This window comes from Aythya ferina, assembly GCF_964211825.1.
Source record: "Aythya ferina genome assembly, chromosome: 11".
NCBI classification, from domain to species: Eukaryota; Metazoa; Chordata; class Aves; order Anseriformes; family Anatidae; genus Aythya; species Aythya ferina.
Genome location: NC_140307.1, coordinates 6,818,080 through 6,832,099, shown reverse-complemented (window position 1 = coordinate 6,832,099; position 14,020 = coordinate 6,818,080). Strand labels below are relative to the sequence as shown.

Here is a 14,020-nt window from a genome sequence, read left to right as displayed (position 1 = left end):
AAGGCACACACCATAATTCTTTGGAGAAATATCGTGTAAGTGTGCATCTTCAAGTGCTATTAATCACCTCCCAGAGGACTAAATCTTACATTGGCAAGGATGGAGTAGTAAGTACACAACAAGCAAAAGAGATGGTGTCATAGTAATGTTTTAAACTTTCTCACATCCTGTGTATAAAAAACTGAAGGCACAGTTAGAGCATCAGACTTCCCAGACACCAGGGCTGCAGTTGTTATCATCGTTTCACAGTTCAGTAAACTGAGACAAGAAAAATGTAAAGCCCTTTGCCCATGACTGCAAAACATCCACACCAAAGCTGAGAGCGAAATCTGTCTTTCAGGCACGCGGCTCCCTTTCCTTTTTATGGTATAGTAATAATATTTTAAGGATAATATCATCTTACAGACTCTCAGACTCGTAATGTTAGATCAAAAAACATAAAAAAGATCCCATTTGTAATTATGCAGTTATGCAGAAATTCAAGCTTGGCTGCGTGAGTCAGGTTAAACCAGATGTGTAACACCATCCTTTCTTTTAGTTGTGTGAAGAGGATGCTTTCACATCAACTGCGATAAAACCTGGCCTCATCATCTCATTGACCTGAATTCACCTGATACAACAGTAAATCCTAATCCCCTCAGCTCAGTGGTATTTCTCCACTTCTTCTTCTTCTTCTTCTTTTTTTTTTTTTTTTTAATTAATTAATTAATTATATTTTTCTGGATAAATGCAGACCAGGAGCCCAGCCGTGGCTCCCCTGATGTTTCCCACCTCCATGCCAAACCCCACCTTGACCTCTGCACGGGCACCCCGAGCATCCCACATGAATTCCTGGTCTCACACTTGTTCTTGGGCAGGAAAACTTCCATAGCCCAACAAGCAGCATCATCCTGAGCAGGAGGGATGTGCTGGTCAGAAAAAAGGTGCTTTTGTGATTCAGGAACACCCTGCACCTTGTGTGGGGCTGGTATGGGATGGCTGAGCCCCCCTTTGTAAATGCTGTGGGAATTTCATCTGCAGAGAGCCAGCACAAACAAAACTTTGATTTAGCAGAGAAGCTAGACAGGGGGACCAGATGGTCCTGTGAATGTTGTAGTGATGGACAAGTCCTGTGGGGGGCTGTGAAGCCAGATAAGTGTAAGCAGCCACCCACGCCATGCTGGCAGCTCTTGCTGAGGCGTTTGGCGTGCGTTGCCTCTCCGGGGCCGTGCCAAAACACTCGTGGATTCACATATCCACCTTTGGCTTTCCTGTGCAGAATCCCCTCAAACTCCACAGCCAGATTCATTCCGTATCCACCCCCAGAGCCCTGAAAATGGAAAGCCGCCTTTCATAATCGCAACCCTTTCTCAGCAGTAGAGCCATTAGCGTAGACGAGGTCTCTCTGCTGATATTTAATCAACAAGGCAAGTTCAATGAGACTCCCCTTTCACTTGATTCCCATTTAAAAGATCAGTGAGATTCAAGGGCAAAGCACTAATAAGCCTGCAAGCAAGGCCAGATAAAAAATTTCCCTGAACTAACCCTCTGCTGAGACCGTTCTCTGTCTGGGAAATGCCGGCCACCGTTAGAGCACCAGCCAGGCAGCACTGCTGGGTTTTATTCCTCTTCAAATCACTCACACACAAATGGGTCCTGGGCTTTGCCTCATCCATCTCCCAAATAGGCCAGACCTGACTCACAGCATTTCAGTCGTGTCCATTAAATGCATCCTTATATAATAGATGCTAAGCTCATAAGAGTATTCATAAGAGAGTTTCAATTTTGTTTTTATTACAGTTTGAATCACAAGATGAATAAGGTCCTAATCCTTTTGGGTTATCAGAATGCTTTCCCCATTCAAAAACACTCTTATTACTGTGCTGCCAGCAGCCTCTGTATTAAATGCAGGTAAGAAATCCCATGTTCCTGTGGCTCCTGGCTCTGTGTGGACCTGTTGGCAGAGGTGAGCTGCTGCTGCACCCCTACCCATCAGCTTCCTCGCTGTTCTGACAGCCCGAAGGGATCTGGGACTAATGCTTCCCATTTGCTGCCTGGATTTGTCATTTATTCCTCAAGTCCTTTGCATGACTTGAAAAGGATTCTTTTAAGATGTGCCTAATTTTTAAGAACTTTAATCCCATTAATGGTCAGTGAAAGTAATTCAGGCTTGTGATGGAGATTTAGGTAAATATTGAATTTTTCCTTTTCTTTCTGAAGTCTTTATGAGTTTGTTTCTAATGATGCCAAAATAGGAAAAAGACAGTTTGCACATACATAGCCACGTCTGCCTTTCTTTACTCCTAGAACTTTAGCCTTTATGTCCATGATTCCTGTCTAACATGGAGCACGTAGCTTCAGTAAAGGCTAATAAATTTCTTAATGTGAAAATTCTGTATATGTTACCTCTTTTCCAGTGGGAATAAGCCCAGTCAGTGGTCACATATTTTCCTTATAACTTCAGCATTGGATGACTCATAACCCCAAATTTATTCTTAGAATTTCAGCTCTTCGGTTTTCCACAGATTTTATGGGAGGCTATAGCAGACTTTCCCGCAGGCATTCATTATACTCCATTACCCGTGGAACAGTCTGCAAATAATGGCTTATTCAGAGTTGCCCTTAACATTTCACCCATCCGCTGCGTGTGTTAACTTGGAAGCTGAGCTCTCCTAACACAGCCTAAGCTGCATGGTGTTGTTCTCTAGAACAATTGGTAGACAGAAGGAACACAGGAGAAGAAATACCATTTAGTGATCACTTTTCTTGGCCCAATTCTCCTTAAAATTTGTGTTTCCTTGTTATGACATGGATCTATTCCAAAGGAAACAACCATTGCCGCATTCTCCTAGCAGTACTCCAGAAGACTGTCGCTCTTACATGGACAAGTAACTAGTATGAGTAGCAACTAGTATGAGTAACTACTCCACTCAGTCCTGGGTCCCCACCACCTTATTGAACAATTTAGCATCTTACTGGCAACACTGCTGTGTGAGTCAGTGATTTGGGGATCCTGCTAGCATGGGCAGTGCTCAGGTCAGATCTGACCGAGCAATCTTTCCATCAGCTTGTGTTTTTTTTCCCCAAAAATTAATGAAGTGACATCATGCAGTCCGTAGTGTAGGGCAGCCAGACTTTCTGGCCCAGTGGTTGTACAGCTGTGGCCACGCACTGGTCTCCTGAAACAGCTGAGAAGTGCAGGATAAAGGCAGCAGGGAGCCAACAGGAAGGGGAGCTCTGTAAGAAACTTGCTGTCTGCTGGAAACGCTGCTGGGAAGTGATGCACACAACTTTTCAGAACTGATTCGCTACAGAGGAATGACAGCCAAGGTGGGGTGCTAGTCCAGGAAACAGGAATCTGCAAGGCCTGAGGTTGTTCTGTACCTCGGGCCCCAAGATCTGTTAGCGGATGGAGCGTTTTATTGCAGCTGCCCCAAAAGAAGGTTTAGTAATATCAGCTGGAACACACAGTCTTCCCAGAAGGGACCTTTCCATCACAATAAAGTGCCCTGCTGATTTTGTTTCAGCCCTGGAGAAAACATTTATCTAACCAGCATCCTTCCCCTCAGAAACTGGCTGAGCTAACAGTCCCTGGTCATCCCTCAGGCTCCCTTTACTGAAGATTTTCATTGCTTTAAGTTTCTAAGGGACAATGCATCCGTTGGCTCATCATGAACGATAACCAATTAAGGCCACATGCTCTTAGTGAGTTATTGATGTTAACAGCTCTGCTGTGTTTTATGCTGCTAGCTGTTTGATGGACGCTGTGTGGCAGAGGTTTAATCTTCCCTCCCATCACAAGTTTAGGCTCCTGGAGGAAGGGGAGTCTGAGCTAGCTGAGTCTTTGGGAATACTGAATACAACTTGAGAAAACCTGAGAAATCTCCACATGATCAGTCTCCTCTTTGTGCTCCTGATTAGGGGGAACTTTTCGCTGCATCTGCTCTGTTCTGGGCACTGTGAATTAAATGTGAAGCATTTTAACTGCCCTGTCTCCAAACTGTCTTTCCGCAGATTTTTACACTTCTCAGGGCTTGGTGGATGTGTTAAGCTCTGGGCAGCACAGGCTGTTGATCTGATGAGTGGATTTAACACAAGTTACTGCGAGATGGCAGACACAGGAAGGTTTATATTCACCACATCCTTGTGGTCACCATTAATGAGGCAAATTACACTAAAGACAAAGTCAAACCCAACTCCTGAACTCCAATCCCATCTCCATGGAGCATCCTCTCTTCCCTCCAAGCTGGGAGGCTGTTGAGCTCTGGACAGAGCTGGCTGCCTTGCACCAGCTAGAGCACTTGGCTGTAAAAAATCCCAGACTAGAAGACAGCAACAACATCCTCCACCTCCTCCTAATGCGGAACCTTTTCTGTTGTTAAGAGGCTTTGGATCAACATCTGCCATTCAGGGATTTTCTCAGAAAAAAGAAAAAAAAGAAGAGCAGCAGCAACAGCAACAATAAAAACACCCTTATATGTGTAAATATAGGCAGATCTTTTTTTTTTTTTTTTTTTTTTTTTTTAATTCTTTGGGGTCTGGTGATGTGGGCTGAACTGTGTGCTCCATGCTGGCAGGGCTCGCTGCCAGGTGGTGGCTGTGATGCACAGGGCGTATCTTCACTTCTGGCTGCTGGCTGCCCTCAGCACTGCTCCATCAGATGTAGCTCAGGAGCCAGGGCAAAGCATTAAGCCTCAAGGCACTGCATTAAGGTTCTTCCTTCAGAAAGATTTTGGATTGAAAGCTTTTTTTCTTTTTTTTTTTTTTTTTTTTTTTTTTCCCTCAGCTCTCCCTTGTAATTTGCACTTGAGTGAACAAGCAGGAGCCCAAATCTAATAGAGAAAGAGATCCCAGGCCTCCAGCTGTGTGTGTGTTGTCTCTGAGGGCTGCAGGTGACTCTCTGGACTTGCACACCCTCAGCTCCCCCTGGCAGGGCAGCTGGGCTGAGCAGGGCAGGCACTGAGCAGGGTATGGACCGCACAGAGCTGAGTGCTCACCGTGGAGGTACAACCACACTGGCAAAATCCCACACCCCTGCTCTGGTATAAAGTCTGTCAAGGGGCTAGAATATACCAGTCCTTTGCCTTTGACACGCAAAATCCTGATTTCCAATAGACATTGTGTGGATAGAAAAGAAAGCAGAACTGTTCACTGAGAGGTGATCCCACCATCCTGCTACGTGTTTCAAGGTGTTTCAGAGTCTGAACTTTCCCACCTGTGATCAGTGTGAGACAAGCATCCTTCAGAATGCCGCAGTGGCTCTCTGCTGCATAGCTTTTAATTTGGTAATGTATTTTACATCTAGTGCAGGCATTTGCAAGCAAAAGAAAGACAGAATCAGCTGCCAAGTACCTCTCTGCGTTGGTCCTTAGCTAGCTTTGCTGGATGGTACAAAGCAGGCTTTGGCCATCAGACTGATTGCCTTGCTATAACATTAATGAATCACAAAAATATTCATCATCACGCTTATTTCCCAAGTGATGACTTTGACAAAACAGGTCCTGGGAGAGATGTTGGCTCTCAAGAGAAGTCAGCACTTGGATCAAGGTGTGGACTGACCCTCCAAAGAGCTTTGGAGACACATGCTCCTGCCTGACCCCTTCCATCCTTACACAGTGTTCAAACACCTGGTCCATTTGCTGCTAACTACGGGGCTAACCAATTCCCAGATGCTATCCCTATCAGCAGTATAAAACTTTTCACTGTAGCTGATCAGTTTTTCTAACCCCTGCAGCATTGATTGCTATTAGATTTTAAATATTTAATATCTGATCCTACCGTCCTTTCACTCTGTAACTCCTGCAGGCTTCAACAGGAATGTTGCCAGCAAAAGAACCATAGCTTGTGGAATGTTCTTGCTCAGTGACATCTCTAAATCTTGAAATTAGATAAAATAAATGAAAATGAAAACAGTCCTGGACCTGTGCGCATTATTAATTAGTGTTAATTTGTGCTGGTACCCACATAAAGGAAAAGGTAAAATAATAAATGGCCATTCCAGTGTTGTTCTTGGTAGAAGAGCCATGGAAGCTGCCTGTTTCTTTAGGCCGGAGTTGCAGGAACATAGTGAGGTAGATACAAGGAGCCTATTTGGAGAAGAAAACCATTCTCTCCTATTCAGTCTGCACTCAATGTGTTCACGAAAACTATCTTTTGAAGACCCCATGGTAGAAGATCTAATGAAGTTGAGTCAAAAAGAAGAACCCGTTTTTCTTAGCAGTGTCGGAGTGGTTACTCCATAGGGCAAACTATCAAGACAAGCAGTAGGTTCTTCCTTCTCCTGAAATGTTCAGATGAAGACTCTGCTCTCTTAGACATCAGATCTTGGCGCAGTAGTGAATGAAGTATCTGTGCTACTCAGGTCAGATCAGTAACAGACTGATCCTTTCATGTAGTGCTAGGAGAAGCAGCGAGTGAAAGAGATTTTTTTTTATTATTTTATTTTTCCAAAGGAAGCATGGGCAGGGTAGACAACCTGCAAAGGGATTTATCCCTGCTTTGGCAGTCTCTTCCCTCATGGCTTCTGTGTATAAACAGCAGCCAGAGAGCCTCCTCCTTGCACATCCTCAGTCCTGTTGCACTCAGGGGGGTTAGCAGAGATAAGACATCAGACTTCTGTTGTGCTGGTGGTGGCACACAGCTGGGACACGTGCATCCTAAGCTGCTTATGCCTGGCCATTGCTTACGTGCGGGGATATGTGAGCAGAGAGGCTGGGAAAGAAAGATGTGGGTCTGGTCAGATGGTCAGATGAGGGTATATCCGTACTGTAAGATGTGATGCTGTAGGGAGCAGTGAAAGGTCATGGGCAAATAGATGGGGAAATTAGGTTCTGCCAAAGGATAGAGGTTATTTCATCTGAGATGGCTAATTTGGGGAGAATGGGGATATCGTTCTTCACTGCAGTGTGCAGTGTAGGGGCAGCTTTTAAGCTTCATGTAGAAATTCCCAGCATCAGCCCTGGGTTCAGAACAGGTAATGCTGACTCCCCAGGTGCAAAGCCTAAAAGGGATGAACACAGTTACATGTGACAGTTACAGGAGAGTGTTAGCTTTTGGAACAGCCCTTATTTTATTCATTTGGAAATATTAATGATTATTACTTGGAGCAGTAACAGTGTCTCCTAATGACACCTGCAAAATGCAAAGGGCTTTTTTAATAAGCCTGAATGTATTTCTGTTTAAATTCATGCACTGCTTTTGAAAAGCCTTGTCTTTGTAATATATTTGGAAAACAAGAAGTCATAAGAGTATGCAGAGCCCGGCTGGGGCAGGTCTCACTCTGCATTATGTATGCTGGTTCCTGACAAGATTGGTCTGCCATTGAAATGGCCAGAATATCTGTGAGGCACACAGACCCTCGGTGGTATTTCCATCCTCATTTCCCTCTCAGGTGGTAGCTGGCTGTGATCTGAGGGAACAGCAGCTGATATTGGCCACGTATGGAGCAGCAAACGATTTTCTCATGGCAAACAGGCGAATGGATGTTACCAAACTCACTGTTTCTCTCCCTCTCTTCTAGGCTTGATAGTCTACCTAGGGATGATGGTGGGGGCCGTCATGCTGGGTGGCCTGGCCGACAAACTGGGAAGAAAGAAATGCCTCATCATATCACTTTCAATCAATGCTGCCTTCGCGTTCCTCTCCTCCTTTGTCCAGGGATACGGATTCTTCCTCTTCTGCCGCCTTATCTCAGGCCTCGGGTGGGTAGCAGGTGGATCTGTCCCATGTCCTGGAGGAGTCCCGTCACAGCTCGGCTGCTCCTGAGCAGCACCCAGGGGTGCAGGGTGGGCAAGGAAGGTGGATGGGGTGATGCATCTCTGGTACCGAGCCAGGGGGGACACTGTGGTTTAGCACATGAGCTTGTGTTTCCTCGCTCTTGACCCTGAAAGCTTTATCAGCAAGAAGGTTTGGTCATTAACATTTTTTCTGGTACTGCCAAATTGCGCATAAAGGGCAGGGAGGCTGATCAATGCCCACCTCAGTTGGCAGTCACGGTTGCCAGGGCTTTATACAAACTGGGCATTAAATGCAGCTTTCAGAGATAACAAGGAGATTGTTTATTGTAGATATCTAAGACCAGTCCAGCCAAAAAGAGATTAGCATTTTTCCTGCACAGCATTTTGTGCAGCACATCTGTAGGTGTGACCTTCCCTTTTAACACAAACAATCCCAACTACGTGACATTGAAGACTCTTATTTGTCTCATGTGCTGTTTTTTCTCCTCAGTATCGGGGGATCCCTCCCCATTGTGTTTGCCTATTTCTCTGAATTCCTGTCTCGTGAGAAGAGGGGGGAGCACCTGAGCTGGCTTTGCATGTTCTGGATGATCGGTGGCATTTTTGCTTCAGCAATGGCTTGGAGCATCATCCCCCATTACGGTAACTGTTTTGTGCTTTTGACTTCTGGCAACAACACCTTCCTGCAACACTACGCTACTCCAAAATCCCGCACAGATGACATTAGTCAGTCCTTACACAGCCCAGGATGAACAAAACTGAAAATAATAGATACCTGAAATGCACACAAAGGGGCTGATAAATGTTTTGATTGATTGCTTGGCTGATGCTAAGGTTGTAAGAGAGATTGCTTCATGTGAAGGCTGTTTTGCCTCAAAAGCCTCAAATACACTGCAGAAATTATATCTCCAGAGCCCGAGCAGTAATCAAAAGGATGGTGTGGTAAGTGATAACTGGACTGAGATTATATTGCAAAAAAATTGATCCGGTTGTCAAAAGTAAGTAACTTTAATGGGGGAGTTACTGGGTGCTGTGAACGTTAGCGGTGAGGACAGCACATATTCTTTTCCTCAGCCAAGTGTCAGCAGTCTCAGGGCTGTGTATCTGGTGACACATTTCTCCGGCATGCCACGGGCTGAAGTCATGTCTGGCTTCACCTAGCGGAGCCCAGGGGTGGGTGGGTTCCCTGCATGGAGCTGCAAGTGGGAGAGAAAAAGTCGATGGGTGAGCTGTGAACTGCAACAGTGCTCTGAGGAGCAAAGCTTGCTTGTGATGGGGCAACTCCTCCCAACTCGTGTGCATGCCCCAGGAAAACATCAGAAGCAAATATCTCCTGGAAAAGATTAATTCCCTCGGTATTCAGTGACAACAGCTGTCTGCAAAATCCTGCTTGAGGAAAGTAGGTCAGGCCACAAAGACCATGAAGAAAATAACTAACATTTATGCATCTATCAATCTGGTTTTATTATGCTTAAAACACAATCAGTATAAAGTTCATGTTTGTAATCAATATGACAGAGGCTGTTGGAACAAAAATGCAAAGTTACTGCATAGCAATGTCAGGCTGTAGTATGTATTTTTTATTATTTGTAAACACATTGCTTTTTTTTTTTTAAAAAAAGTATGTATTTACAGTTATTTTTCAGATTTTCATTTGGTGCTGTGTTTTTGTATTTTCTGTTTTTGATTTCCCAAGGTTCCCTGCTATTTTGGAACCTGAGGAAAGGATTAGAGCACCATGACTGGTTCATGTGAGAACTCTGCAAAAGCTATTGCCTGATTATTTCATTACTACATGAATTAAAATGTCTATAGAAAAAAAAAAAATAAAGTAAATGTTCTTTATGAAATTTGTATCTAGGGAAAGTAAACTAAGGAAAAAAAAAGCTTATATTCATTTTTTTTCCTTTTTTATTTTTTTTTTTCTTTAATTGCCTTTTGTTTTATTTTAAGAAAGTATCTACATCAGTGCAGGTTGTTAATGCAGCAACATAAGAATGATCCTGTACTTTCTGCTCCTTGTCAGGGGAATACTGACCTGGTCAGACATCAGGAAAAAGGGGGGAGAGGAGGAATCCCAAATGCTGGATTAGGATCTTGATCTTCTGAGTATGAATCTCAGCCCAGTTTTTGTAGTTCTGGAAAAAAAATCACCTTGCTTTCCTAGCTTGCTTCCATAAAAAGTGAAGTACGTGTATGAGGTATGAGAAGGAAAGGAGATGCTTCTAACATGCCTGTCAGATCAGAGAAGATTTAGCCTTTGTAAATTTTCTGTAACAGTACTCAGAAGCAATAAATTATGGCCTGATTCCTCTACCCTTTCCCAGTCTTACTTGCTTACATCTGCATAGAGCTATTTGTATTGTTAGATGATTTCTAAACACAAAGATAAGATATTTTTAAATGGCAGAGCCTGAGCAAGGATGTTTCATTTTCTGTAATGAACGTGAACTCTCTTGCTATTATCTGCTGAACATGCTATCGAGCCTCTAAAAGCCATCATTACTAAGAATAGCAAACTTTCAACCTGTCCCCATGTCACGCAGAACTGTAGGGTTCAGAGCTGCTTTAGGAGAGAAAAATCAGGCTCCCCATTTAGTGTCTTCACCTGTTGGCTGTTGCTGTTTCCAGGCTGGGGGTTCAGTATGGGAACCAAGTACCACTTCCACAGCTGGAGAGTCTTTGTTCTTGTCTGCTCTCTGCCCTGCATCGCCTCCCTGGTGGCACTGAAATTCATGCCTGAAAGCCCGCGGTTTTTGCTGGAGGTAAGATGATTCATGTGAACATTGCAGCCTGGTATGAACAGAGGATAGCTGGTGATAGCGTGTCACCATCTCTCTCTCTTTGCCCCTTCAAACACACACAGCACAAGCACAGAGGCAAAAGTGGCCCTACACATCTAAACTAGCTCCACAAATTGCTTCAACCCCAAAGACTGCAGATTATGGGGTTAATCAATGATGGCCAGTGGTGAATGTGGCATAGGAAGAAGGTGCTGGGTGCCAGGAATTTTATAAGCCCAACCAAGGCATTTTGAAAACATCTCACAAAGTCTGGGCACGTAACTAGTGAATGCTGGTGGAAACGCAAAGGACAGCCCCTGCAAGTCAGAGGTGGGAGTAGAGCCCAGGTCTCCTCACACATCTCCTCTTTTCTGATACAGACATAATGCTCCATTCCTGACTCCTCTCCTGCCCCAGACAGTTTTGGGTAACTCCTTTTCCCAGCACAGAAATGCTGCACCGTGCATACAAACCACACTTCTAGCTCTTTGCCCTTAACTCAGCCAAGCCATACGGGTGTTCTCCAGTGTATTTGACCTTTTGATTTCTCTCTACACTCTGCTGAATTACACAGCTGGGAATTGCAACATTTATTTTCCTTTTCCTTGATGTTTCCAGATGGGCAAGCATGACGAAGCCTGGATGATCCTCAAGCATGTTCATGACACCAATATGCGGGCCAAGGGCGAGCCAGAGAGGGTGTTTACGGTGAGTGTTACAAAGCCACTGCCATTTAAAAAGAAAAGCAGGACATAATTTCCTTGGTGCAGCACAGCACCAGCTTATTCCTCCCTGGGAGCCTCCCTTTCAGTGTGACCACCCCCAGCCATCAGGGCTCTGAGATACACTTCATGCATTTAAGGTTAGGTGCCAGCCTGTTTTTTCAAGAATCAATCAGTCCTTTGAATTGCTGTGAATACTCTTCATTCCTGATGTTCCACTACATTGTATAGAACAGTGATTTTCCAATTACATATGCACTTAATTGGTCTGCTCTAAGAGACTAAAACCGAGTAAGAGTGATATTAGTCATGTGGGAGATCTGAGTCACTCCTTTATCCATTCCGGCTTCTAATCAAACTCTGATTAAACCTCATGTACCTTCTAATGAGCTTCCCAAACTCCATCTGCCTCATTCCCCATCTTTAAAAGTCTCCAAGAGAAAGCAAGATGAGTGATTACTACTCATTAGTCTGCTGCCTGTTGCAAATAAGGTCACACCAGGGGTCTTGGTTTATAGCAAAATCAGGTAAAAGGTGTATGCTGGGGTTAGTTGCAAATTACTGTAATTCAGTTGTGAACTCCCAGTGAGACAGCTGGGGAATAGCTCCTGATTTATGCTTTTAAAGATAAGAAGATGCATGCTCTTGGAAGATAGAAAGAAGGAAGAAAAGGAGTTATATATGTATGTAAAACATATCTTTTTGAACAAAAATTTGAGCCAGGCTCCCTGTTCAGAAGGATTGTCATGAAGTAGTGCCCCTCAGGAATGATCCTTCGAGAACAAAAAAGATTAATTTCCCTACCTGACAACTGCATGCAGTTCAAATAGGACCTTAATGAGCATGTGCTATTTTTAGCCCATCAGACTGCTGTGAGTTAGCAGAGGTGAGAGAGAGCCCAGCGTCTCTAAATGCCTACCTGGCTTTCCTGTAATGCTGCATCGGGCTGGCCAGTCTGCTGCTTCTCCATGAGGAGAGAGGCTCAAAAATGTATATATCTGTAGGTAGGGCACTGTGAGAGTCTGAGCTGTGTGGGAGACCCAAGGAGCAGCTGTACAACACTGGGTTGTGCTCATTGCTCCATCCAACCACTACAGGCTGGGCAGAGCTGAGCGTTGCACCTCGAGGCACGGTGCCTTGGCTGAACCAAGATTGACTGGCAGCCATTGGCACAGGCAGAGGATCAGTTCGGCTGGTGTAGTACAAACTGTTGGATTTTGGGTTTATCTGATAGGTCAGAAGTTGCCGGTTTGTGGTGAGTCAGCTGTAACCAGGACAGCTCCCGGAGCTGACATTTAAGCAGTGCCAGCAAGAGGAACACAGAGACTCCGCAGCTGAGCCAAGCAGCTCATTCACACTCAGAAATTTATTCAGTAAATTTTCACCTCCTTCTTGTATTTACAAACCGATCATGGTTTTCTTGAGCATATATTTTATTTAAAGTTACTGGGCAAACATTTTCCAAGGCTTGTTTTTAAGGTTTCTTGAGCAGCTCAGTTAAGGTGTTCAGTGCTGAAAATTCAGGCTGTTTTGGTGGAGCGAACTGATTGCTCACCTCATGAGCGAAGGCATTTTCAGATGCAAAGGTTCCCGTCTACTTGTTCATTTGTCACAAAGGTTCTGCCAGGGGTATTGAAAAGGTGCTAAATGAGAAATGCTCCTGCCAGTTGTGATAGAAAAGGAGATCCTGGGGGCACAGTTTGACGTAGATATATGAAGATGTAGATCATGAAGATATATTTTACTGCAATTGTCTGATCCTAATTCCTAGAGGGAATCTAAGGGATGCAGAAATAACATAGAGCACAGGCACATTAACCAATAAGTGAAAGACTGAAGTGGAAGTGGTGTACTTTAAATGCTTCATGGAAGCAGAGAAATAAAAGAGAAAGGATGGAGGGAAGGAGGACAGTAAGGAAGGAGTGTTAGCAGGAAGGCTTTTTCCTATAATAAAATCTCATGTTATAAATAAATCAATTATCTCTCTTTCTATCTCTCTTTCTTGATAACTTTCAAGAAAAAGATAGTAAGGGATATCACATGGAAACATTATCTAGAAGGCAGCAGAATTTAATATCCATCCAATATCAGTTCTGTAAACTTTGGTCCAAAATTATTTTTCTCTCTCTCTTAGGTTTCCTACATCAAAACCCCAAAGCAAGTAGATGAATTTATTGAAATCCAGAGCTCAACAGGGACCTGGTACCAGCGGTGGCTGGTCAGAATCACAACCACTTTCAAACAGGTAAAGAGAAAATAAAACATCCCACAGGGGCTTTTGAGCTCGGAGCTCCAGTGCCTCTTTGCCTCAGGTCATTGTGTCTTGAAACCCTGACTCTCTCTCAAAAACCTGATGCTGCTTGCAAAGGGCTGTAGTCAGATTGTACTTTCTATACAGATGTGAGCACGTGAAAGATGCCACACTGGCAGCCAGGCCCCGAAATGCCCCTGTTCCCAGCAAGGCAACCACGCTGTGCTAATGGCAGAGCTCCCAGCCACAGCCCCAAGCACTTGACTTTCCTTCAGATATTGATTCCTCTCCCCCAAGCCTAAGTGAATTTGCCTCCTGCAGTGGATTCGTGAGTGCTTGTTCCTTGCTCCTGCTGAGACTAAGTTTCTAACAGCTTTACATTATCTCTTCAGCCAATTTAACCCTTCACACATGTAGAACTTTGTGGAAAATCTTGTTGGATGATTCCAGTCTAGGAGAATGAGCTTAAAGTAAAGGAGTGTCCTTCTTAATTAATAGCTATGCGGGTTTATGTTCATGTTTATGTGTCAAGTTAGGAGCATGAGGAAT

At 44.2% G+C, this 14,020-nt stretch overlaps 1 protein-coding gene across 2 annotated transcripts in view; it reads left to right on the top strand.

Annotated features, from left to right (window-relative positions):
* SV2B (synaptic vesicle glycoprotein 2B) overlaps positions 1-14,020 on the top strand; it is a 59,006-nt gene that overhangs the window by 35,424 nt on the left and 9,562 nt on the right. For both annotated transcript variants that reach the window (XM_084532648.1, XM_084532649.1), the window contains exons 3-7: positions 7,499-7,679; positions 8,206-8,357; positions 10,347-10,480; positions 11,117-11,206; positions 13,355-13,465. In XM_084532648.1, the coding sequence (XP_084388774.1) occupies positions 7,499-7,679; positions 8,206-8,357; positions 10,347-10,480; positions 11,117-11,206; positions 13,355-13,465 (668 nt within the window). The remainder of the gene's footprint in view (positions 1-7,498; positions 7,680-8,205; positions 8,358-10,346; positions 10,481-11,116; positions 11,207-13,354; positions 13,466-14,020) is intronic.